The following is a 27,057-nucleotide window of genomic DNA, read 5'->3' on the forward strand; positions in this document are numbered from 1 at the left end:
ATGTTTCCTAAGTTTTTGAACATTAGTCTCAAATGCTGCTATCTGCACCTCTGTATAAAACCTGTATGCACACAACTTAATGAATACATCCTAAAAGCAAATAAATAAAAAAAACAGATGGAAATACATATTACAATGTGGAGGAAAATGGGGAGCTTCCCCTCCCCGTTGTATTTTATATGTATGAGGAATATCAGAAGACACCTAACTTAAACATTTATGCAGCTGCTGCAATTATTGCAGCCTATGATATTTGTCTGGCTTCTTTTTCTGTAGATTCACTATTAACAGCTCCTAGTTCAAGTGAGATCATGATGAAGTAAAGCAGTTGGTTGTCTTTACGCTTCCCACCTTTCTCTTTCAGTCTTCAATCACTTCAGCTAAACATATTGAAATGCCAATATTCAGTGGTTTATAAGATTTTAACTTTGGCTTTAGATACAGGCTCACAACTTTTATTTAAATACTTTTTATGGAAAAGAACAGGCAAACATCAGGTGTTACGTTCATAATCATTTTGTTTCACTAGTTTGCAAGAAAAGATAGACAGCAATGCCAGGTAACTTGCTCAGAAGGAAAGACTCTGTAGATGTCCATACCCACAAATGGCACAGGAGAGCGAGGGCAGACCCTTCTCTCCTACTTTTACATCACTGGGAACTGGTTTTGGTAGTGGGTAGATTCAGGCTGTGGACCACTGAATCTTTGAGATGTTCCCTCCTTTTCCTCCTCCCACCTACTGCAGCAGTCCAGCTAGTCGTAACTCAGAGGCTAACTCATGAAGCCTGGGAATAAAGAATTTTATTTGTGTTTTTTATCTGCAGCAGTAAGAAAGATGTGTTTTTCCTTATGCTGCTTTGGTCCTGACTACAGAACAACAGGCAATCAAAAAACCAAATAATTCCATTTTACAACTATGTAATTTAAATTCAACATTGATGTTCACTTTTTTAAAATGTATTTTGGAAGGAACAAGTTAAAAAATGTTATTTGCAGACGTATGCCAGAAATTTTACTGTATTGGGTTTGTGTGGCAAGGTTTTGGTAGCGGGGGGGGTTACAGGGGTGGCTTCTGTGAGAAGCTGCTGGAAGCTTCCCCTGTGTCCGACAGAGCCAATACCAGCCGGCTCTAAGACGGACCCACTGCTGGCCAAGGCTGAGCCAATCAGCGATAGTGGTAGCACCTCTGTGATAACAGATTTAAGAAGGAAAAAAAGTTGCAGGGGGCACAGAAAAGGCAGCTGGAGAGAGGAGTGAGAACATGTAAGAGAAACAACCCTGCAGACCCCCAGGTCAGTGAAGAAGGAGGGGGAGGAGATGCTCCAGGCGCTGGAGCAGAGATTCCCCTGCAGCCTGTGGGGAAGACCATGGAGGTCCACGGTGGAGCAGATACCCACCTGCAGCCCATGGAGGACCCCACACCGGAGCGGGTGAGTGCCTGAAGGAGGCTGTGACCTTGTGGGAAGCCCACGCTGGAGCAGGCTCCTGGCAGGACCTGTGGCCCTGTGGAGAGAGGAGCCCACGGAGCAGGTTTTCTGGCAGGACTTGTGACCCCGCGGGGGACCCACGCTGGAGCAGTCTGTGCCTGAAGGACTGCAGCCCGTGGAGGGGACCCATGCTGGAGCAGTTTGTGAAGAACTGCAGCCTGTGGGAAGGATGCACATTGGAGAAGTTCGTGGGGGACTGTCTCCTGTGGGAGGGACCCCACACTGGAGCAGGGGAAGAGTGTGAGGAGTCTTCCCCTGAAGAGAAAGGTGCAGCAGAGATGTGTGATGAAGTGACCGCAACCCCCATTCCCCATCCCCCTGCGCCGCTGGGAGGGGGTAGGTAGAGAATCCAGGAGTGAAGTTGTGCCTGGGAAAAAAGGGAGGGGTGGAGAGAAGATGTTTTGAGATTTGGTTTTATTTCTCATTACCCTACTCTTGTTGATTGGCAATAAATTGAGTTAATTTTCCCCATGGTGAGTCTGTTTTGCCTGTGATGGTAATTGGTTGAGTGATCTCTCCCTGTCCTTATCTTGACCCACAAGCCCTTTGTTATATTTTCTCTCCCCTGTCCAGCTGAGGTGGGGGGAGTGATAGAGTGATAGAATGGCTTTGGTGGGCACCTGGCATCCAGCCAGGGTCAACCCACCACATTTACATATATGTTGGTAGTGAAAGGAACATTCATAAAGAGTTACAGCCACAGAATCTGGATAAAAATGGGACAGGATAAGGACAGCTATTGCTCAACTCCAGCTCCTTTGTGTACTGGAATTCTGTTGACTAAAATGTATAACATACAAGCTGCTTATGACATCACTACCAATTTACTTGATAAGAAATATTAATATAATAAGAACTGTTGACTAAATCCTGCTAAAGTGTAAGTTTAGATGTTTGTAACTATATTGCTAGAATCCTCATGGTACCTGTAGCAATCCTCTAACAACATTGTTCAAGAAAACATCATATTAATTTAGCTGTTGGAAAGTGTTCACTGTAAATTACATTTCTAGTCTCAGTAAACTCTCTTAAACTTGTCCTGTATATCTAAGTCCTCATTTTCTTTGATGAATGTGGTCCAAATCTGTCAGAGCGCTCACATATAGGCAATATGTTACATAAGGTAACATACGGACATGCTAATAAATAACCAATATATTAAGTAAAAAAAATACTGACTGAACATCTTCCCCTCGGTAATGTTTCATTTTAAGTGGTTTAGAAAAATGCAAGATGCAACTGTTATTTTGACTATTGAATTGGAAAACTTCTTAGTTGTTTCTTCTATTAAAATAAGTATTAGAAAAAAATGTTACAGCTTAAATTACATGCAAGCAGTGCAAAAGTGTAAAAATACTCCTGAAAAATTGACTTCACCACTCCTTGTAAGAAATTCCTTTATTTTAGGAACTGCCCTTCTTTTCACATAATTCTTCTTATTTCTGTGATTGAGAATGATTTCTGTTAGAAATACCAATTCCTGAAAAAAGGTAACTTCATATGATACCTTTAGAGCAAACTCCTCCACAGTGTTCGGCTATTTATTCTATGCAAGAACCTCAAACAACTAAAAAATAAGCGAATATGTTTTTTTCCATACAGTGCAACCATGGGAAGCAGGCCAATTCCTATTGTGACATGCCGACATGCATTTTTTGGAAGCAAACATCCCTAAACACACACAAGAGCACAGGGGATTAATTTTTTTTTTTAATTATTTTCAAAAACTGCTGATTGATTTCACTAGTACTTGCAGTTTATCTAATATTTTGTATGTCAGGCATTTACTTGCACCTACTGAAGAACTCTTCTACCAAGAAGAATTATATATCTGATGTAAATCTCTATCAAGTCTTCACCCATAGGTCTCAGAACATTATTATAAAGAGTCAACATTGGAAATACACAAAGCATTACTGAACAAACTTTTAGAATTATAAAACCTTTTCAGAATGTTGCGAGGTAAAATTTCACAAATATGCCAGGCTAAAATTGAAATAAAACACTGCAAACTTCCTCCAGAAAAATATTAATTAAAATTTTGACAAGTCTTTGTTGATTAAAGCAGAGTAAAAGCTTAAAACAGAGAAGTGTTCTACTTTTTCCTGAAGTGGGTTAAAATGTCATCCTTCCCCAAAAGTCACATTCTTCTTAAACCCTTACTAAGACAAATGGACTTTACATGATGCAACAGAGAATAATTACAGACAAAAGATGCAAATTTCAGCTAAGTAAATTTCTGCCTTAAAGACCTACATAACAGGTCCTGAGATCTGATTTACAAGAAAAGCCAGATTCCTCTAACAATGTCAGCCTCTGGAATCTTTTCTGAAAATGAAGTGGCACTAACACAAAAAAGAAGTAAAGCTAAATATTAGGTACTCAGTTCACTCTTCTACTGCAACATAAAAAGATGCAGTAATTCTGAATCTGTAGTCCAGAAGGGAACATGGTTAGATGCACAATAGAAGGAATATTTCCAAACCATAGAGTAGGTTCAGGAATTTGGCTTCATGTGTTTCTCTGGAACCCCTACATAACCCCCTGACTAAAATGACATTGTCACTCAGTAAGCAGCGTTCTGAAAAAGCTTCATGTTCTGAACTGCAATGTTTGTGACGCTTCCCTGTACACAGCATAGTCTCCTCTCATAAACAAACTAGGGAAACATAGCCTAGATATCACTATGAAGTGGAGGGCACAATCATCTGAAAGTATATTAAGAGTTATCAGCAGTCTGCAATCAAACTGAGAGGGCACCCTAGCTGAGGTCATACAAAAGCCAATCATTAATGAAGTTTTATTTGATTATTTTCATTGTCTGCTTGGATGAGGAAATAAGGATTTCTATAATTTACAGATTATTTTGGGGGAAGGCAAGATCAGAATTCAAACCCATCTCACTTTGGAGATCACATAGAAACTAACAAAATGAAGACTACACTTAAGAAAGCAAAATCAAATGCAGAGATTACAAGTATTTGTTCTATGGAACAAATGCCTAGACATTTTTCAGGGGTTTACAGCAACCATGAACTTAATACAAGTAAAAATGCAATGCTGTTGCAAAAAGAACTACTTAAGGTATCACACTACAGCAGAGTCTCTACCAGCAGGCACCAAAGAGCTGAAGCATACCTGCTCAGCCTAGATTGAATACACCTGGGAAGCCTAATCAGATTGATGCAGTGGACCTATAAAAGGCAATGCCAGCTAATATAGCACTCAGGTTTCTCGGGGGAGAAAATGAGTACTTTTTTTTTGCCTCCTTTGTAGTCTTTGAGGAAAAGGGTAGCTCCACAAGACTGGCTCTTTGATAAACAAGTTCTGTTCAAGGAAGAGGATTTAAAAATTGGTAAAAGGTAAGCAATAAAATGTACTGTGATGGAAGTTTATGTTATGCAAGGAGGGAGGAGGCAAGAGTAATAGCTTTAAGAATAACTAGAAATGGTAGCCTCCTAGCACCTGATGCTTTGAGAAGCTGCTATTTACATGGGCTATTTGTGACAAAATATCTCTGAAATATATGGAGGATAATTATTCTGCTCTACTTGGCGCTGATGAATCCTCCAGCTGAAATATTGTCTGGTCTCTGGTAATGAACTGTAAAGTACACAAATTGGAGAGATTCCAGAGGATTGCACAAAGACCAAGAGACTTAATCTATAGTAAAGGCTGAATAACTATCCTTATCCCTATTAAAGAGAGATGGCTAGAAGCAAGGAATGCAAGTATCTCAAAATGTTCTTAGACAGCTGTGACTAAGACAGGAATATATTGCTTACACATACTAAAGACTTAAATTAGACACTAGGGAATCTTAACTTGAAAGAATAACTAAGCACTTGGGTGGAATATCTAGAAAAAACAGAATTTGTGCTGTTGGAGAGTTCTGAACACATTAGGTGAAAATCTGCTAAGCAATCCTATAGCTATATTTAACCCTACTTCAAGTGCAAAAGAATAATCCTGAGGCTCCTCTCAGCTCTATACTTCTGTATAGTCTAAAGCTTAACATATTTGACATTACTACCTGAGTGACTAACAGACTCAGTTCTTCAGAAAACTCTACTCCCTAATAGTCACCTTACTTACATAGAGTATCTTTAACTTAGATGTAGACTCTCAGTTTAAGCAAAAGACCTTCCCTAAAAAAAATATGGTACTGTTAGGTGTGTTGACAAAACTAATGGAAAGTCACTCATGAACCCAAAGACCCAACTAACATGTTGTCTTCTCATACTCCCAGTCCATATACCTGAGGTCCTTCTCTACTGAGGAGAGCATAAAGCAGTCAGTACTGTGTACTGCTATTGCGCTCACAAACTGGGCCCTAGAATCTGAGGGAAGACAGGCATAGAAATAGGTTGGGTGACCTTTATCTCTTAAAATTGCAAGCTATATTAAAGTTCCAACTTCCTATTACTCTCCCTAAACATGAAGATTAGAAAGTAAGATTCTCAGAATAACTCAAAACACAAGGCTTCGCAAAGGACTTGGAGTTTGGTAGAGCTGCCAGCTCTCATTTCTGTACTGAAAGTTTTGCACGTTACCATATAAGTTAACATCTACTTGCCCCACAGGAAGATGTTTTCTTATCCTAAAACTCAAAGCATTAATTGTTAAAGCAAGAAGTGTAACATAATGGTATAATCTTTATAAATCTGTAACTTGCTAAAATAAACTTAGCAAATATACTGTGTAGAGGTCAGACTAAAGGATTAAATCCTGTATATAATTGTCCAAAGCCAAGAATTCCTATGTTTGAACAGTCATTACTCATCAGTAGAAAAATAAATATTTGGGGGCCTATTTTGGCCTTATTAATAAACACATAAGCATTCAATAATATTAGATGATAGGCCTGAAACAGAGCAAATTGCTTTTCACAAAGCACAAAATGCAACTGTGAAACCGACTGCCACAATCCTTTCTGAAGGCCAAGCCTACTCAATGTCAAAAAATACCAGATGAATAGAGAGGTGAGTGTGATTACTGATGGTGATTTAGCACCATGGTTCTGAAATAGAGCCTAGCTCAGGAAGTTTCTAAATCATGCATGCTCTAGAATACAATACTAAGGAAGAGGGTATTTTGTACACGCTGTTGCACATTCCTCCCTAAACTAAAAGCAATGGTCTTTGCTCCTGAAAATTATGTACTTCTGCTTTGGCAATATGCCACTAAAGTTTTAAGTATGCTTTACATAAAGTTAGGCCAGTGACCTGGACCACATCCATTAACTTTCAAACTCTATGCCCTGGGTTTTTTGGGGGTTGGGTTTTGGTTTTTTTTTTGCTATCAAATAGTCACCTTGAATTCTAAGCTCAATCATCTGAAAGCCACCACTCAATTCTGTCTAGTGTACTTTATTTGGCTCTGAAACAGGTTTAAAACACATTTTCATTAATCCTTTTAGTCTGTTGGGAGTATCTGACACAGTAATATATGTTGTGCCAAAGCCTTATTTAAAACCACAGATTTAGACTGAGCTTATACAGCACACTTCTATTCATCTCCAAAGAACTAGGGAAAAGATTGGGACTTTTCTAGAACCAAGAAGCCCAAACTTAGGACCTCACTTACAGACAGTAATTTTTAAGAAAAAAAAAAAAAAAAAGTTTAAATATTCTGCATTTACTGTCTACTGTTCAGGTATTTCATTTCAGGGAAATAAAAATCTATGGATAGAAGTCAACTAAAATAACCTGAATAGTAATTTTTAGCAAAATGAGAGTACACGCCCAGTGTTCCCTTCAACAGCATACACCCTTTAGCAGTAAATGTGGTATTTATAACTTGTTTCACTAATTTTTTGTAAAATGCAGTCATCTTTGCTTCATCAAACATAGTTGTCACTTGAACTTACTGCTCTGAATAAGTACAAAAAGATGAAAAGATACATTTATATTGAATATCAGTTTTTGATGAACTACAGGAGTATAGACAAGAAGGTGCAGAAAATAAGCTCCACAGCCCCATCTGTTGGCTAATTAAGCTCTCAAGAAAGCCATCTACCAGTCTCTAGCCAAAATGCTGAAGTGGAACCAGTTCATTTCCTTGGTACAATTCCAAGTTTTACCGTCACAGATTTATGATATCTGTGCATCAGTAGCAACTTTTACTAGCTAAGCACATAACTAAGTTTCTAATACACTTGTGTGATTTTTAATTTATTTTAAGTTAGAACAATAGAGCACTCCATGTGCATAGCGCTGCTTTTTTGAGCAAGGTTGAGATTGACTTGCTTGCATTTTCATTCATAGATAAATGGTCTATAGTGAAATTGCAGTGTTTAAGAGGCATCCCTTGATTTTTAAGCCCAAGCTAAAACCACTTGCTTCTGAAGCCAAGGGCTTGAATGTAATTTTTTTTTTTTTTAAAGCCATTTACTGTAGTTTGCAAGTGACAAATGTTTCTGGCTCCTATGGACTTGTAGCGACTAAGCCAGATCTTGAGCATATGAAATATGACCCGATTGTGCTAAAAACATAGAAGCTAGCATCTAAGTGATTTAAAACAAAGCATCAAATTATACCATGAATAGAATAACTCCTCCATATGAATGCAGTTCTAGTGAGTAATTACAGTAGGACAGAGTACTTCCATACAGCAAGCAGAATGAGATAACAGTATGACCATGACAAGTTCAAGGGCTGTTCTAGAGGTTTTAATCTATAAAATCCCACTGCAGTGAACCTATTTGTATCGCAGTAGAAAACAGGGCTGCAAGCCTTAAGTTTGGTTAAGGTCAGTAGTGATGGGGCTCCCAGTGCTGAAAATGGTGAGAGAAGAGGGTGAGGGAAAGATAGGAGCTAACGCACTTTTGCTATGTAATCATTGGTCCATTCAGAGGAACCAAACCAAATCTTACAGACAGGGGAGGCATTTGAAAGGAAAAGCACAGAAGACAATGAAAAACTAACACAAAACACATACACAAAAATTCATCAGTGTTGAGAAATACTACTGCTGACCTCCTTTGTTAAATTATCAGTAGATAATTCCATGTACTGCCTGGGGGGAAGTGTGTTGATGAAAACATGCACTCCTGTAGGAACGACATTAACTCAGAGTAAACTGAAGCTGTATAACAAGTGCAAATTAAATAGCACTCAAGGTTTAAAAAAAAAAAAGGTTTAAAAGTAGTCTGGAACTTGAGACCTACCTGCTTGTTCCCCTATGTTAGGGTGCATACTTGCTCAATCAAAATCTAGTCCCCCAAATGAAGATAATTGCTACTAGTATCTGAAGATAAACAAGTAAGTTGTCATTCAAACTCTAATGGCAGTTAAACTCTGTCAAGGTCCCACTGAAATTTGGGTATCCGTTACTAAAATTTGGATATCCAACTAAAGTTTCAGACTAACTGCTGTCTTTTAAAACCTCTTTAAAAGAAAGAAAACTAATAAAGAATCTTAGTAAGGCAGGATAATCTGACTCCATTACGCTCTTTTCAGTTCAAAAAAATACTTTCCTTTCAAAGGACAAAATTCTATTCCTGCTTAGGCCACAATCATAAAAAGCAATCTATAGGACCTCTGAAAAGGCATCGGCTGCTGGGCAATTTTGCTCTTTCATAACTATCTGTGCTATTACTCAAAACTCCATAAAATAAATGGATTCCCTATCTCTTACCCACAACTCTTCAGGTCTCCTATGTTCAATAAAAAACTTTTTCTGCAAGAGGAGCTACAAGGCTAGTCCCCTTTATGCTGGAAACTATTTATGTATACTAGACTGGGGGGAAGAAAATGGCTATCTGGCTGAGATCTTTGGGGCTTGGTAGCAGAGAAGAGAAGCAAAGGGGAAAAGAGCTATCGCATGTTCAGATCACAAGCTGAAAAGACCACAACCAAAATAGACAAAATGATATGTGTATGAAAAGACGGAAAGGGAAGAGTCATGATAGGTGATGGATCATGTAGTGTTCCACTTCTTGCATCCTGTCTTTGACAAACTTAATTTAAATAGACTGTATACCCATATCATACTGATGTGCAAAAAACAATATAAATCTAAGTGATAATATGGCAGACGGAATTCACTGTCAAACTCATTGTTCAACATAACTTAAGATTATTGTATTCTACTCCCTGCTATGGTGCAAATATATCCAACAGATGTCAAACGGAAGAGAATAGCATACCAGCATGTAGAAAAGCATGGTATTGCCCCTTTAACTACCTGCTCATGGTGTTTACAGCCAACAATTGCCGAAAAAATTACTAGCATTGAGTATAACTAGCAATGTGATGGAGTTTTATCCATGTTGCTTTAGTAATAAGGTCCAGGCGATGGGGGGGAAATCAGGATCTTGTAGCTCACGTTTTAGGAGTACTGCAGAGGTGAGAAAGTAGATGTATTTCCAGATTATTTGTTGGAAAAATACAGAATTCATGAATGCCTGTTAAAGTATAGCTTAGAAGGATATTTTTCAAACAGTTGTCCTTTAATTGTATTTTCATATAGTTCTATTTTTTAATACACTTTGAGTGGAGAATTCTTCTCAGCTCTTCTATGATTTACAAACTTGCACTTCAGTATTCTGAAAACCTTTGAGGGCTGTTTCTACAGTGACAGGATTTTCCTCTTTTTCTCAACACAGTCGCCAGATCCTCAGAGAAAGCAGTTGCACTAGCTATCAAAGAACAGCAGAAGCACTAGAGGAGCAGCAATCTACGCTGACAAGCAGAGACAAAGGTTCAGATTACAATGAATTGAAATGTTTGAAACATCATGTGTGCACTTCATTCAACTCAAGTACAGAATATTACATTACTTTAAAACAAATTACATCAGATATCACACCAAGGTACTTAACTTACCCCTCCCATTGTAATGCCATCGATAAGTGCCACATATGGCTTCTTGCAAGTGCCTGTAAGAAATGTAAAAAAATATACATTTTTTTCAAAAGAGTGAACCTGTGACTAACTGTATACATGACACATTTCCCCATGTCTTACTTCAGCAAGAGCAACAGAAAATAAATGGTAAATTAAACAGTAAAATATCAACTTGTAATGAAGGTACTTCATGTAATTCTTAAGCAATTAAAAGAAACACCAGTTACTGATTTACTGCATTCTAAGCTTTGTAAGAGAACAGTATACAACCATCAAATGTCAGATTGTTTGCTGTGCGAGTACCTGACAATTTAGCCACATCTGGCTATTATAAATAGCTTTGTAGGTTGCTGGGACACAACAGTTTTCCCTTTCACCCCACCTCACAGCCTGGAGTAACAGCACAGTGTGTACCAGCACTCCAGTACTTCACTACAAACCCAGATGCATTGGTAGGTTTCAGCCAAAATGTGACTGTAAACTACTGCAATGCAACCATGTTGTGTCTTGCCAACTCTGTTGTGTCTTGCCAACTCTGTTGCATGTTACAACCCTGAACGTGGCACAGGCAGGTAGAGATGATAATGTCCTAAAGTACCACAGTTTTATCTATCAACTTGATCTGTTGGGGCCTTTTGGAGGCATAAAACTAAAGATCTGATGCTTTCAATTACCATTCATGGAAAGATTCAGAAGTTCACTGTGAATGAAACTGCTGCCTCATATTCAGTGTTTTCAAGTCAGACTTAAAAGTTCAGTCATGTTGCTGATACGGGTATCCACTGCAACCATGTTGCTAGCTTTTCTGCAGCAACTATAGATCCTTGTTTAAAAAAAGAACTATTTTAAAAGGCAGTTCAATCCTTTAAATTAGTAGTTAGAAAATATAACAGAATTGCATTTTTAACTTTGTTTTTACATGAACATATAAGCCAATGCATGGGCTCTAGATGCTAGTCTTTGAACTAAATCTCTGTAAAAGCATGCCTTCCCAATAGCAAATGCTGTGAAAGCAGCTCCCCTGTGTATTTTTAAGTTGTAAAATATAAGATATAATTAAATCTTTTTGGCAGAAATGTCAGTCTTAAAGGAATACAATTGTACCAAAGTTGTTAAAAATCTAGGTTTTGTAGTTACATGCATTATAGACAGAGAACACCCTAACCATTTAAAAAAAACAAAACCAAGCTGGTAAATTATGTACCCTTGCAATAGTTGAATAGACTAGAATAGGTAGTTGGAAGGGACCTACAACAGTCATCTAGTCCAACTGCCATGGCAATACTAGTTTTTCCCAAGTATATGAAACCTTAAACTATTTTTCTTGATGAAGGCAAGAAAGGTACATGACAAACATGCTAAAACTAGAAACTCTGTCAAACAAAGTAAAAATAACTTCAGAAATTACTCTTACTCTAATAACTCTATGCTCTTCTGTCAACCTAAGCTGATCTGCAAGATGTTCACCTCTCCTCCTGTAGTGAGACTAACACTGGATACAATGTTTAAAAAACTCAAACTGTATTCCATTAAAGTATGTTTGGAGAAGTTTCTTCTCACCAAAACACTCAACTATTGACTTTTACCCTAAAGGTTAATACCCTGTCTTAATATCCTTTACCCCACTAAACTGTACAGAGTGTCTTTGCTGTTAGTTATTTTAAGATCACATACTCCTCTGTTCTTTGCAATAAACTAAGGCAGTTAACTCCTAGCTTGCGTATTCATTTATGCAGTTTATTTAAATGGAAAGCTTTAACATAATTTGATCTTCTGCTTTCTGCCTGAATAATAATGATTTTCTGTGCATCTATTTTTATCTCAGGTCTTCTTTGAAGTAGATCAATGATACTTAGTGCAGAATTGCACTGTCTGCATCCAAGACTTAATTAATCCATAATGGAAATACAACTACCCAGAACAATGGGATGGGATAAGGTAGCTATCATAATAGCTTAAACAAAAGAAACAAATTCTGCATGCAAGGTATAACAATGAGATACGTTACACTACTGGTATTGAACTTGGTAAAAAAAAAAAATTACTATTTATGTTACCAGAGTCTTTTATAGAGAGCAAGTGAATTTACACTCAAAGCAACTAATATGAAAACTGTACTGCTTCAGAATTTGCTATTAAACATACCAATGGCATTGTTCAGGATATATTCTTCTCTGAAGAAATCACGTGCCAGTCTACCTCCAACTTTTCCTGCATCAGCAATGGCTTAAGAGAAATAAAAATTCTAAAGATAACTATAAGCTTAATAGAAAATACAAGTAAAAAAATTAGTATCACATGATAACAGTTTTTTTTCCTACAGCAATCAAACAGCAACTTAATCCTACTTTGTTTTATTTGAGAAAATTTGCTCAAACTTAAATATGAATGCAAAGAATCAAATTTGAGTCAATTATATTATGCTGGAGACTTTGTCACATACTTGTGAGAGTGCAGTCCATTTTCTATGCTATGGAAGCCCTCCTAATGCCTGGTAGTCTTGTTTGTGATATTTTGCATCAATATATAGAACAGTCACTTAAAACTGGTTATATTGAAGACTCTGAATACTAAAAATGAGAAGCCAATTAGAGCAGGACATAATTTAACAATAACCTGTGCTACTTGTTTACCTAAAATATAAAACAACTGCTAATTTTCACAGTTTGGAGATTTCTTACGGCTCACAGTTACAAAATAATCACAGATACATTGATCACCATTGTCAGCTCTGTATCTAGCCATCTCAAACATCAGACAAATTATCCAATAGTAACAGAGCTACCTATTAGGACCCTTCAAATGTCTTGTAAAGAAGCTGTCAGTAATGAAAATCTGGGAAGAAAAAGATAGAGACAGGAACCCTCTCTTCCCAGGAATGACTGGCTGCTATTACCAGTTATTCATAAAAACCCAATTTTTACTCTTTTATACAATGTTCCAACAGCTGTCTCCTGACAAATAACCTAAATAGCATCTGCACATCAAGGTGTCATAAGAAGACAACACAACTAATCTCTCTTACTGTTGTATAGCAAGCCTCTGTTTACCTGAGTCACAGTAAATAAAGGAAATCAATGCAAAGTAGTAACTGACAAAGATGTGTCAAATGTTTAAGTGACTATAGTCCTTACCTCTGATGTCACCCCCAGCACAAAAAGCTTTTCCTCCAGTTCCCTTTATAATTATTAGAAAAGTTTCAGGATCTTGCTCCCAAGTCTAAAAAGAAGTGTTTCCATGTAAGATTAAAGTCCGTGCAAAAAATGCTTTCTCTGTATACTGTCTGTAATTCTTATTTTACATTTTCAAAAAGCAAATCAAACCATCTTAAAATTGTTTGTCTTAAACTGAAGTTTGAGAGCTAAAGGTCCTTCTGCCACCCCTGTGTCCTATTCAACCTTGACACTGGAGATCAGCAGAGCTGCTTCACATATTTCAGAAAAACACCTGTGCAGAGCTCCCAATCTCTGAAGAAAGGTAGCACTCCCTAAAACAGGGTCCGACATAAATCTCAATGGGAACAGAATGCTGGGGCAGAAAGCTGACAGTATGGAAGATGTAACAACAGTGTTTCAGGCCAAATCATGAAAGTTGTGTAAATCTAAGATGCATGGAAAGGAAAACAGCATTTAGATTGTTGATGGATTTTGTCAAAATGACTGCAATCAATGCTAATAGAGGCTTGGATGAAATCAATTTGTGCACAGAAGTTTTGCTAGGTACAAAGACTACGGGTTTTGTTTTTTTCCTGAATTACATACACTGGTACAAGACTTCAGCAGTGGTGCAACCATATTGAAAAAAAGATGCCTTTTATAGGCTTTTTCCCCCTCCTCTAAGCTATGCTTATGTATCACTTATTCAAGTAAGTGTACACAGATAAAAGAGAGACAAGACATTTCTGTATACCAGCAACTGTACTTAAAATTACGCCACCTTTTAAGGTTGTGCTTCAAATAAACCCCAGTACTCAGCACTACAGATTATGTATTTCTTTCTTTAAGTGTTCTTCAAAGAATGCATAAATTTGCAACACAACCATTTACCAAAATACCAAAAGGCAGGCAACTATCCAACAAATACTGGTATCTAATTAGTTTGTCTTTGTGCATATGATAAATATCATCATTAAATTAAAAAGGACTATTTGCATGCTTAAAATTTCACATTACTTCACTAGTTTGTGGAAACAGTGCCTGTAAATCCATAAAGTTCTTCTTTAAGGAATGACACTGACAGCACCTTGCTTCCTAATGGCTTGTATCTTTTATTTCAGCCACACAGCCTTCGCACAAAACGTGCACCCAGTCGAGAGGCAACACCACTGTATAGCTTGGAATTTGTGTGTGCCAACTGACCGGCTGGGTGTTGCCAAAAGGAACATATAAACACTGAGCGCTGCTTCCTTTTAATTCAGCTCTGGTTTTAATATGGGTGTCTCTTTATCTATCAAGATGCTAAATTTAACTTTGTCAGACAGCGTGTTTCTCCTACATGCCTTCTCCTCTTTCTAACTTGCTTGAAACTGTCTGTTCTTTCCCATCCTATAAGTCTGAGCTCATTAGCCAATGCACTCACACAGACTTTCATTCTTTAAAGCAGTACACTAAGAAGCGTCAGACTGAATTTTAAAATTGGTTTGGGATAACGTATGTATAGTGGATGGGTAGAAGCAGAGCTACTAACCTTTATTTGTGGATAAATTTGTTGGATCATAGAAAGAGTTAGTGCATTGAGAACCTTGGGTCTATTCAAAGTTATTATACCTGCACCTCCTCTCTTTTCCAACAACACTTCAGCTGTCGAATCTGTTTGCTTAGACATTTTCTGTACATGCAAAAACAAAAAAATAAAGCATATGTCATCAGTTAGATACCTTGAGTAACATACTTACAAGAGTGTTTATGGAAATATATTCTCAAAATGCACTATTTAAGATCATAAAACATGTATTCTGGAAATGTATGCTAAGGCTTTCCCACTGTACTTCAAGTTTCATTTGCATTTCCTAAACAGTTCTTTTGAAACCACTTTGAGTCCTTTAAAGTAATAAACCTCAGACAAGTTTTTTGAGCCACACACACTTTGACAATGATATTTGAGTTCATTAAAAAAAACCAAAAAACCCAGTAAAACACAAAACCATGATTCTTTAAGACTGACATTCTGAAAATACCTGCAACAATAATAACAATGACAGTTCCATGTGTCCCTACTGGCAGTTTGACACTGGAAACCCAGATGTACACACTGCTTTGTCTTTACGTAACTTTCAACAGTAGAGAACAAATCACTGAAGTATTTTCACAGTTGATCTCAAACTCACAGTTGAATGATATTTAAGGAATATACAGAAGCTAATGTAGAAATTAACTATAAAAGTAGGTGAGGCCAAAATAATTAAGCTTTAATTTACACTATAATAGAAATTTGTAACAAAGTGCTCAAAGACATGGGCATTATGCCTGAGCAATGAACAATGGCATTCAGAACCCCTGCGAGCAGACACATTACAAGTTGCATGTGCTGTCTTCCTCAGGGGAGTTAACACTCCTAAAAGCTTCCAACTCAGTCAAACAAGATGCTGTTCTTACCAAATGTTGTAGTATCACTTGCAGTCTGTTGAATGGCTTCAGCCTGAAAAAGAAATATTAAAAAGATGGCTAAAACCATAAACCAGCTACACAATCCTCAAATATATGACGGCTGAGTTAAGCAAAGCTTTGTCAGAAAAATTTCTGAACACAATTGCTTTACATTCTCCTTTTTAAAATCAAGTAAATTAGAGTACAATTTTGATATCAAAACACTTGGAAGCTTCTTTGCTTACTAGTAAATAGGTAGCAGATACCAATGCCAACTACTAATGTTTGCAACATATTCAATTGCAAGTTAGGAGAACCTGGAAATAATAAGACAAAGAGTTTGGGGGACACGTTTCATACTTTGCAGCGTGTCACTTAAAGGTTTACAGCCCTTTTCTGAACGTTTAAATACTAGCATTTTAAAAAAATGGTCTTGTCAAAAACTTGTGAATTTCCAAAGCTTCCATTACAACAAAGCTGCCCTCACGTCCTTGTGTGTATATACATTTAGGTGGGGTTTATGTAACAGCTTGAACAAGGCTCATGCTTCTGTCGCTGACAGGAGATACCCACGCTGGGACGTTCTGTGAACGTGTTACTTATTCACCGTCACCGTACCGAGGAAGACAGTTAACAACGGCATTTGCTGGACTTCAGACACCTGCCTTGCATCAACATTAACGAGCACCTTTACCTTTCAGCTAATTAAGAGCACAAAACCCAGCCAATTAACATGTTCCATGCGAACGTCCCGGCGTCCTAAGCTAGTTTTTAAGTACCTGCTCGTTTTAGAGCGGGAAAGTTAATCTTGGCCTAGCTAATCTAGGCCTAAATTGTATTTTACACTAGTTCAGGGGGTCGCAATCCCGGGCGTTAGAGCCCTTCCCAGACCATCGCTCCCTGCCGCAAAGCTCCGCCACGCTGCGGGCGCGGCCGCCCCCCGCCGCCATTTAAAAGCCCCTCGGCGGGGAGGGGGGTGAGCGCGGGAGAAGCTCCGCCGCTCCTCAGAGCGGCCACCGCCGTTTCCCCGTTACCTGGGCAGCGGCCTCAGTACCCGGGCCGCCATGGCGGCTAACCGGCGCGGTCGATCGCCGTCATCGGGTAACCCATGGGAGGGGGCGCATGCGCGGGGGAGCGGTCGGCGGGACGGGCTCCGTTCCCCTCAACCCCTCCCCACCGCTTCCCGGGTGAACCGGCGGCTCTGAGGGGCGGCCGCCCGCCGCCGGGTCGTCCCCTCCCCGCTCGCCCTCCCGCCCTCACGTACGTGAGGGCGGGAGGGCGAGCGGGGAGGGGACGACCCGGCGGCGGGCGGTCCCCCTCGAACAGCCCTTTATCCAGTCAACGTAGCGACTGACAAAGGCGGAAGGTCAGCAGGGCGACGGCATGGGGTTCGTAAAGCAAGGCTACAGGCCCCTTGCTCGGTAGTTTTATGAAGGGTTTTCCTTACCTTGACAGGATCTGGGCTGAAGGAGTGCTGCTCCCCGTCCCGGCTTAGGCCGGGAGGTGTGAGGACATGAGGTGAGGCTGTTGCTTCGTCGGTGGAGGCCATGGTGCCGTATGTAGCGATAACATAAACCGTGGTGGTTGGTGCCCAAGGTGAAGAAAGCCGGCATTGCCGGGTTACCTTCAGAGCCGAACTTCGTGGACTGAAACTGCGTTTTGAGGATGCATTGTTTTCAGCGGCAAAACCGGTTTCTTAATTTCTGACCTCCCGGTTTCTCCTCATCCTTTACGCCTGCAGCCACACCTCTGCTGTCCTCTTACCTACTGACACACAGATTGGTGAGCTGGGATTAAGGAGCTGCTCTAATGTAACGTCCCACCAAAACCTGGTTATCCTAGAAGGTAAATACAGAGATTAAGCAGCTAGCGTGGTTACTGCCCTGACAGTAGCTACAGACAGAATTGTGAGCTCTAACACAGCATGTGTTCAGCATAAATAGGCTCAGAAACAGCAACTGGGAAAACTGACTTAAAAAGAAGATTAAGGCACTTGAGAATTTATGGCCATCACGCTAGGAGTCCATAGTACTAAGTTCACTTTTATTTCAGTAACTAAATCAGACCATTCCATGGATATTTTTAGGCTGACACATACCCCCATGAGACTGATACTGAAAAGTGAACCGTGGAGTAAATGACAATACAGTGCATTAGGTAGAAATGTAGCTTCATCACCTCTCAATGTAGCAAGTTCTTAGCACTGGCTGTCTTGATTCAGATCCGTATTTAAAAACAGTAAGGTTAAAACCTTGTAGCAAAATTTTTTGCTGCAACAAAAAAATCAGCTCTCGGAAGCACTTCTAGAGAAGTCCCCAGAGGGCAACCTTGCTCTTCATTTCAAGAAATGATTCAGCCCCTGCTTATAGCAGCATCATCTGTATTGACATTTCTGTTGCAGTAACTCTCAGGGTATATTAAATTTGGTTGTAAAAAATCAGACTAAATAGGCACAAAAAAGGACACAGAACGTTTCTGTATTATGCAGTCTCAGTTTTCAGTCTTATACACAGTGAACAAAAAACAACTGACAACAGGACGTAAGGTGCTTTTGCAGGCATTGGGAGACTGCCTACTGCAAACTAATTAATTGCAGAATTCATTAGGCAATCCAGACTATTCAAACTTTTGCCTACAGATTATATGATCATTAAAGATGCAGCCTATTAGTGTCATCTTGAATGTATACAGCCCTGTATGCTGTTTTACAGCAAGTACCATGCAATTTAATCTAAACCAGTCTAAATGACACCAAATTATCACAGCTGCCAAATCTGAACCCTTACTTAGATTTATATTTTAAAAATTATTTTTGAGGATAACTCTGCATCTCTCATCCAGGCATAACCAAATTATGAGGAGTTTGTTAAGCAGATAACATTTTGTACTTCATATCCTATGTCTGAAAGTCTATACATTTCACAGACAAACACGAACAGAACATTTCTGTAGGATGAACTTTTTGCAGAAATTAAGAAATCAGTGTGGAAGCTAACCTTGGGTAGGAGCAGGTGGAGGCTGTTTGAAACCGCTGGAAATCTCTTAATAAATTCCACCTGCACATGGTGCACCTAGACAAGGCTGTGATCAGGACATGATTACATAGGATGTCTGTTTCTTGAGACCAAAATAGAAGTCACTGGTCTGATTCATCTTTTACTTATGCTGATTTTAATCTATTTCCCCCCTGGCTTCGGTATAAATAATGGTGTAGGTCCTTTCTTTGTCGTCTTCCAGCTGTATGTCTGATTTAGAACAAGAGTGGGGCCTGCTCATTTGTAAACAATGAAGTAACAGCAAGCATTGTCTTGCGACAGCTACTGATTTCTTTCCATGGTCCTGACACTGAATTTATACTTAATGTTTTCTTTAACACCCCCCCCCCCCTTTTTTAAATTGGTTTCAAGAATAAGAGGTGGTGACAGAAGAGCCATCTTCCTTGAGCCTAGTGTTCTTAATTTTAAAACATGCTGGTGATGGCTTGAATTTACCTATAGATTTTTTGGGGTAGGGGGGAAGTGGGTGTTAGAAAACTGCAATTTTCTCACAGACAGCCATTTAGTGCCTGCAAGCCAGTCCAAAAAGTAACTCAGATATCATCCTGGTTTTTAATAGTCCTCTTGCACACCCCATTTTTTGCACTGGAATATCAAAGTGAAAATGTTTTCTAAAAAGTAAATAAAAGACTTCTATAAGTAGAAATAGGAAAAAGAGTGAAAATAATGCAGTCGCATGAGAATAAGTGGGATGAGATGACCTTTAACCTGCGAGTTTATGGATGATATTACTATTAGCAAAGAGGGCTGCAGGAGACTGGATATACTAGGGGTGACCAGCACCCCTAGTAACCAAGCCAGGAACTCAGGGAGTATAAGTGCAATAGCCAGAAGGATAGGCAGGTTGTAATTCCTCCCCTTGAAGAAATTTCCTGGCAGTGTGTTCAGAAGGTTTGGAAAGAGAAATTGCAGACTGTGGGAGGACTTTAGAGTTGAGCAGATGTTTTCAGGTTTTGTTTCTGGGGTTTTTTGGTTTCTTTTCCAGAAAAACATGTAACTTCAGGATGTGGGAACTCTTGCTCCCAAGAAGGATTCCAAGAGCAGTTCAGCTACATTCTGTATGCCACCTATATACTCCTAATTAATCATTAATTTGTACCTCTCACTTGCATCTGAGAGCTCTCAATGTAGTTCACCAAGACCAGGTAGTAAAATGGTACAAGTACTTCATCATGTCCCATGCTCCTGTGTCAGGCTTGCTGTAAATTTAATCTTTTCCTCTTCTGCTCTAAGAGCTAGCATCTAATTTCTCTCTGTGTGGGTAGTAAGTGCATCCTTGCAGTGTATGAAGGTAAGGGAAAATGAGTCTGTGAAGGCTTGAGGAATAGAATGGGAAAATTTCCAGTTCATCCCTGCTAACTGGTTATTACTGTACTGACAAGCAATCCTCAAACTGTTTTTTCTCAGTCCAGGCTCAGTTGACAATACTGTAAAACACCTGCACAGATGATACATGTTCAAATTTCCTTGCACCAACATGGACACCTAGTACTAAAGGCTCAGGTCTGCAGTGGAGAGTCGTCTTCCATTGACGTCAGTGAGAGTAGAAGTAGACTTAAAATAAGTGGAACACTAATCTGTTTCTCCACTCTTAAACAATAGGCCAGCCCACGAAGGACTGAAACACATACGTAATATGGAGAAGAAAATTTTTGCTTTTGTCTGTAACATGAGTAATCCCATGGGAACAGAGTACCTTCCCCAGGGCTTTTGGTCGGAGACTTTCCAGATAATGCATCCATAAAACATCTGAAGTCATAGATTTAGGAGGAGGGCACAGCTCATGGCATGCAGTAGTGAATTTCTCCTGTAACAAGAAAGTGTGTGAGAGGGGAAAAAAAAACCACCTTTTTTTTTCTTTTTTCCTTTTCTTTTTTTTTTAACCAGTTAATTTGCATCTTATCAGTGGGGAACTAGAAGTGTTTGGAAAAGGATGAAAGCAAATCCATAATGAAACTGTGTGAGTGGAGTAGCTTCCATTTTCTTTTGGCCTCAGAGGGCACCAAGGAAAATGTGGGGGTGGCTGGGTCCTGCTGCTGCTGCAGATGCTGCTCTGTTGATGAGGCTGGGAGAGAGGCTCCAAGCAAGGTCCATCCACCAGTGGGTTCCTCCCCTCCCACCGCCCCAGCTTAGACATACCACTCGCGCTGCATCCACCCTGCCAGTACCCCCTAGGTTAGACGGGACCCTGGGCAAACACCCTCCTACATCTTTTTTCCCTGCTGCCACAAGCAATCTGTCACTCCTCCCCTCAAACCACCCTCCACCTACGTACAAAACCATAACTGTAAGGAATGCCCTCTTCCCTTCCCCCTTCCCTCCCCACGGGTCTGTTCTTAGTGGGTGAAAAATGCTATCTTCCTAGAGATCAGGTCACCCCTGAATTTGGCTTTGAGACCCAAGCTGTTTGGGATCTTTTAGGACCACAGCTGGGAAAGCTCTGATTGCAGATCTATTGTGTTAGTCTTTCATTTGCATGTAATTGCATATGTGCAGGTGGGGAGGGGCTATTTGCTTCCCACTTGCTTTGATATGCCTCCCTTGCTAAGAGGACCGCTTCCTTCCCTTCCTGCTCTCGGCCTCCCACGCATCCAGCAATGAGAAATGCTGCAGAAAACTGACCAGCTACCAACCCGCCCACCTGAGGAGGAGGAGGAGCACTAGCAGCAGCAGCAGCACTTTTCTCTCTCTCTCAGCTTTTTAAACACAGTTAAAAAGAGCTGAAGTGTGGGTGGAAATAGCTGTAGGGAGTGTGTGTGGGAATGGGGCCAGAGGAAAGTGAATTTTCTGTTGGTAGGACAGTTAACTTCCAGCAGACCAAAAAAATCCCCCAAGGATATCTTACTCCTGAGGGTGTCTTCGGGTGTGTGATTAGTTCTTAAGGTTGAGTTTCCCAGGTCTGGAAAGAATGAAACTGAGTTTCTTTTTACCTGGTAGTGCAAGTAATGGTACAATGGCAGACAGCACTCCTCACTCAGGGGAGCTTGCCTACAAGACTTCGGGAGTCTGCTTAGCAAATGATACTTGCATTGCATCCCGTTGTGTCATCACGTCTGTTGTTCTGCTCACGGTGGATCTGCTTGATTCTGTGAGAGTCAGAGCTGCCTGTATGTAGGAAGAGAAAAAGGCATGTGGTTTTCACACAGTGTGGGTCTATATTTCAAAATACTATCCCTGTTGGACCTCTTGAAATAGCACTATCCCAGAATATCAGTTAATTCAAGATTTACTCTAAATTTGTTCTTCTATAAGAAATTAAATTCAAGCATATTTATGTTAACAGGATGTTATTTGAGGTTCTTTGCTTGTATTACATGAAAATAGCACTGAAACTAGTATAAGAAAACAGAACTTGTAAGACTAGTGGTATAGAGTGCAAAGTGGTACTGCTGTTTCTTAAGAAATCTCTCTGATAGACTCCAAGAACCAAGGGTACAGAACAGCTTTCAGGTTCTGACTTGGTTTGACTTTGCTATCTGGAATACAGGTATTACAATATGTAATCCGAATCAAATTTGTCCTAACTTGAGTTAGTTACAGGCATTTTTCTCAATCCAAAACTCTACCCATAAATTTATTTTGACTAGATTTCTCACCAGCATTAGACTTATATATATAGACATATCCATTACTGATGCAGTAATGTATATAATGATGATCTTATATCAGGATGTGGTCTGTAATGATTCAAAGAGATGCAATAAGATCCAATTAATGAAATTTGACTCTCAAAATATAGGAGATTTTTAAAAAATATTGTATAGGGCATGTAATTTTTTCCTAGTGAGTAGTAACCTCAAACTTGGTATTTGAATGGATTTAGCCCTGTGAAGTAACTTTCTTCCTGGAAAAGGAGTGTGAAATCATGTCATAAGGCAACTTACCTTCCAGTCAAGACATAGCAGTTTGCCAGACCTGTTTCACAGACCAGGACTGCACAGATACAATGCAGTAGGGAACTGGGCTCACTGACTTCAGTGCCTCCCCCCCTGCCAGCCTGTCTCTTGTAGCTCTGGAGATTTTACCCTAGAGTAGGAATGAAAAATGCAGGCATAATTCCTTACGCTGATCAGCTCAGAAACAAAGTAAGTTATGAATAAGCCTAATTAACACATTTGCATGTGACACAACATAACGATCAGCTGATGGACTTATGTTACCAAGAGCTAAAGCAGTATCAATGGAGATGTAACCTTAATGGAACTAATTATCCTGATGTTTTAAAAGTCTTATTTCTGAATGGTGATTAATATTTTAAATATATCTTTATAACCTTCTGCTGAATCTTATGTAACTCATAATTATAATCTACTGGAATTACATACCCACCCTGAGGAGGAACAATATTCCAAATAGTAAGTTCATGTCACTTGACTGATTTACTTTAAAACATTGCAGTAATTCCTTTGTCAGTAGCATTTTGAAGCACTATTGGCCCGCTTGTAATTCCTTCTTGCATTTAGCATTGGTTCAGTTAACTTTAAAGGTAGTGCTTTTCATACCTTTTATATCAATGAATGTACATCAGATTTTAAATGCAGATTATATGCTTATCTTGCCAACTACTGTTAGCCTGAAATTTTCCTCGTATGATCTGTTGTGGTGGAATGATATTATTCAAGAAGCAGTAAAAAAACCCCAAACATTTAGAATCATTAAAAATATATTTTAGAAGCTCAGTCCTGTATATAACATTACTGTTGGCCTCCCTGTTTTATCTGTTGTTCAGCTGGAATGTCACACACTTTGGTCTTGAACCATCTGGTATCAAAACATTTCGTTCTCAGGGATTGTAGTGAACACCTAGTTACCTCATTTTGTTTCAGTCAAAATCATAGTGAATGAAGTACAAAAGCATTTGATGCTAATTAGTAGCTTTCTGACAGTCCAGGGATATGATTAGTAGAGAGAGAACCTCAGATGTTTATTTTAAGAATTTGTTGCTCTAAATTAAAGTGAGGCTCTTCAGCAGGGCAGTTTGCCTGACAGCATGACAGTCAGTATCTTATTAAATGGATGTGTGTGTATTCAAATCTTTTCATGTTACTCATCTGACACCTCGCACAGGTATTAATTTTCACTTGAAAAGATCTACATTTGATTTTTAAAGTCAATATTAAGAATATTTTTCAAAATTTCTTTCTATTTTATTTAATTCTGGAGTGCAACTAGAACTGTTCATAAAATAATGCCTTTGAAGAACATTGCCTGGGAAAGATATCTCATTTAATGCCACAAATGATGCAAAGGACAGCAGAGCAGATTGGAGAACTTAAAAAAGAGGAAAAAATATGTCAGCAGAATAAACAGAGGCCTTTAAGCTATTAAAAAATAAGCATACATCATTCATTGCTGCAGATACATTCTGTTTGTGAGTATAAATTACCAGCCTCCAATATGGGGTAATTGTGAGCAAATGCTAGCTTCAATGCAACTCAATTTACCAGCTCTGTGTATAATTATTAACCTGGTGGAAAGGATGTGTAGCAAGTCAGAAGGGAAAGTGTTTGTTTGTTTTTGTTTTTTTTAAAGAAATATAGTCATCCTGGATCATAAACAAACTTGGAGTGGAAGTGACAGGGATGGAGTACTTGGTTCCTGGAGCCCTCATTCAGTGGATATACTTCCCCAGTGATATACTGCTCAGTGAAGAAAGGCAGTGGCAGCTGTGGCAGGGCACAATATAGATCTAAGTTGTTCACAGGAAATGCATGTCTCTAGCATCGTTAGTTCCTCTCTGTAATCTCAATCTTCTGTCTGCCCTGTGGATTTCATGATGCCACTGGTTCTCCTGTCCAGACCTGGACAGTCCCTCCTTCTCTCTTGCTCTGTCTCTGCAATAGCAGACTGGAATGGAGGTTCATGCTGCTAAAAGCAGTATATGGGAATATATAATTATTTCAGAAATAACATGCAACACAGTGTGATTTAGTCATACTTTGACACACCTCTGTCTGCCAAGAAAAATGCAGGCACTACCTTATAGAACTGTTGCTAAGAGCACTTCTTCAGGCTCTAGGAGTGAGAAGATGCTTTATTGTATGGTTAACTGCAGGAATTAACAGCAGGGTTTCAATCTGGGACCTGCCAAGATATTAAAGCACACAAATCTGTTGCTTGAATTAAAGGCTGCGCTTCTGCCTAGGAGATGTAGCACCATGTGGAATTAGCCTAGGACATTATTTCGTAAATTGAAGACACTTTGAAAAGTGATTTTATTGACATTTGTAGCCTAAAAAAACAATTCAAGAGGAGAAAGTTTTGGCCAGCACCAAGAAGAAACGTCTTTTGTTTGTTTTATGCTAAAGTTAAACAATTTTCTAAGAAAGCAGAAACATTATGTTAAAAAAAAAAAATTAAAGAAAAATCCATTTTCAATCTGAAATGTAATGGAAATCTTTTTTTTCCCCATGACTGAGCAGGAGAATCATGAAACACATTTGGACTGTGCATTCCTTTTCCTGTGCCACCACTAGCATCCCTGTAGCTTTTGTGAGCCTTTTGGAACATTCACCATCAACTAGTCTCTTCCTAGTAAGAGACAGCTGAATTTTTGCAGGCACAGCTGTCTGCCATCTTAATTACAATAGCAACATACAATTTTCAACATTCTTTAAATAGTCAGAAGAAGCAGACATTGAGAAATAAGTTTGTAGCTTTTTCACTATTCTGCTTTAGTTTTCACTTCTGTGAAGTGAAGAAAGTAACATTTACCATCTCATTGTAATATCAGCATTAACTTTATAGTCGAAACAGTAAGATGCTATACACTGATGATAACAAATGGTATCTTGTCATTGCACAAAAGATAGCTCCTATTATTGAGCTAAACAGTAAGTATACTTTATCTATATGTTTGCAGTGCATATACCAGAAAATGCCACATAGCACAATGACCCAGGATTATGGGATCCAGAGGAAGAGGATTCAGATACCACATGCTTTGAATTTCTGTCTTGCTTTACAAATCAACACATGGAATATATTTTCCCCTTCTTTAAAAAAGAAAAGAAAAGCAGTTCTGTAAACTGTTATAAACAGGTATCCAACCAGGGTCTTGTATGTATTTTAGAAGGGATGGGTGCATGTTTTTTCTTTCTGAACAAATAATCTGACCACTGCTTCACATGCAAGCCTGTAGTGCTGCCACCTATCAGCTGTTACCCAGCTCTACAGAAGAAAATGAGGATTTTTTTTTTTTTAGCACAGGACAAAGAAAGCCATGCCGTATTAAAATGCGCTCACTGAGCCACACTCCTTTCCTCAAGAGTATTTCAATTATCTTTTCTTCTGAGGAAATTTCCCACCTATCTGAGAATTTCCCACCTTCTTCATTTTTTAAGTAAAAAAAGCCTAGTATTTACGGAAGTAAAAAGCCCAAAATTCTGTCAGGTCCTCCAGTATGCAATTTCAGGAGGTTGTAGGTATTTGCACAAGCAGTCAGCTCTCTGTTTCACAGTAATTTGTTTGCTTTTGTTAGTTATTCACAATAAGCAGTCATAATGCTTGTAGGTAACATAATTCCTCACTACAAAATGACTGCAACAACGGATTGTGACTTTGTCACTGCGTAATAACAACCGGAAGCAGATGTCTCAGGAATATACTGAATTATTTCTAGAAGGTGAAGGAAAACATTCTCCCTAGAAGATGTCACTTCATCTTAAATACCTGGAAACTTTTTGCCAAAGATTTTGGTGACCCATGCTGTGTAACCTTCACCTTTCTTGTCCAGGAAGGGGAACTGTTTGCAGATCTGTGTTAATCTTTCACACCTATCTGACATGTAGAATGTGGGCAGTGTTTACCTATCTCATAAGAAAACTATAGCTCAGCCAGGTTTTTAAAGTGCTTCAGCTCAGTAAATAGCTAAATGAAAGTTCAACTCCATAGAGTTGAAACTGTAGTTAAGTTCACTTTCTCTCTCCATTTCCCAGACAGGCCTGAGTTAATTAGTAGCCAACCTTCCAATACGTGTTTCCTCCTTTTGAGCCTTTTGTGTATATATATTTGTTCAGCCATTGTTGTTGCAAAGAGATCACCCCCACCCAGCTCAGAGTCCAAAGGTTTACCAGTTTTG

General features: G+C 39.1%; 3 protein-coding genes across 9 annotated transcripts in view; 2 read left to right on the forward strand and 1 right to left on the reverse strand.

The window, feature by feature from the left end:
- C6H2orf88 (chromosome 6 C2orf88 homolog) overlaps positions 1-15,207 on the forward strand; it is a 66,245-nt gene extending 51,038 nt beyond the window's left edge. The window contains exon 6 of one of the 2 annotated variants that reach the window (XR_003923824.2): positions 14,613-15,207. The gene's annotated coding sequence lies outside the window, so the exon portion shown is untranslated. Of the gene's footprint in view, positions 1-10,095; positions 10,567-14,612 lie in introns of those variants that run through there. The other variant, XR_003923823.2, reaches the window with a different exon arrangement.
- HIBCH (3-hydroxyisobutyryl-CoA hydrolase) overlaps positions 1-17,143 on the reverse strand; it is a 49,169-nt gene extending 32,026 nt beyond the window's left edge. For all 5 annotated transcript variants that reach the window (XM_030016952.2, XM_030016950.2, XM_041124389.1 and 2 more), the window contains exons 1-6: positions 16,956-17,143; positions 15,931-15,973; positions 15,023-15,163; positions 13,471-13,555; positions 12,482-12,562; positions 10,316-10,368 (exon numbers count right to left, since the gene is read on the reverse strand). In XM_030016952.2, coding sequence (XP_029872812.1) covers positions 10,316-10,368; positions 12,482-12,562; positions 13,471-13,555; positions 15,023-15,163; positions 15,931-15,973; positions 16,956-16,987 — 435 coding nt within the window. In that variant the 5' untranslated portion in view covers positions 16,988-17,143. The remainder of the gene's footprint in view (positions 1-10,315; positions 10,369-12,481; positions 12,563-13,470; positions 13,556-15,022; positions 15,164-15,930; positions 15,974-16,955) is intronic.
- A 342-nt stretch (positions 17,144-17,485) lies between these two features.
- MFSD6 (major facilitator superfamily domain containing 6) overlaps positions 17,486-27,057 on the forward strand; it is a 48,801-nt gene continuing 39,229 nt past the window's right edge. Inside the window, exons 1-2 of one of the 2 annotated variants that reach the window (XM_030016945.2) lie at positions 17,486-17,766; positions 20,865-20,937. The gene's annotated coding sequence lies outside the window, so the exon portion shown is untranslated. The remainder of the gene's footprint in view (positions 17,767-20,864; positions 20,938-27,057) is intronic. The other variant, XM_030016943.2, reaches the window with a different exon arrangement.

The sequence above is a fragment of the Aquila chrysaetos genome, chromosome 6 (genome assembly GCF_900496995.4).
Source record: "Aquila chrysaetos chrysaetos chromosome 6, bAquChr1.4, whole genome shotgun sequence".
NCBI lineage: Eukaryota > Metazoa > Chordata > Aves > Accipitriformes > Accipitridae > Aquila > Aquila chrysaetos.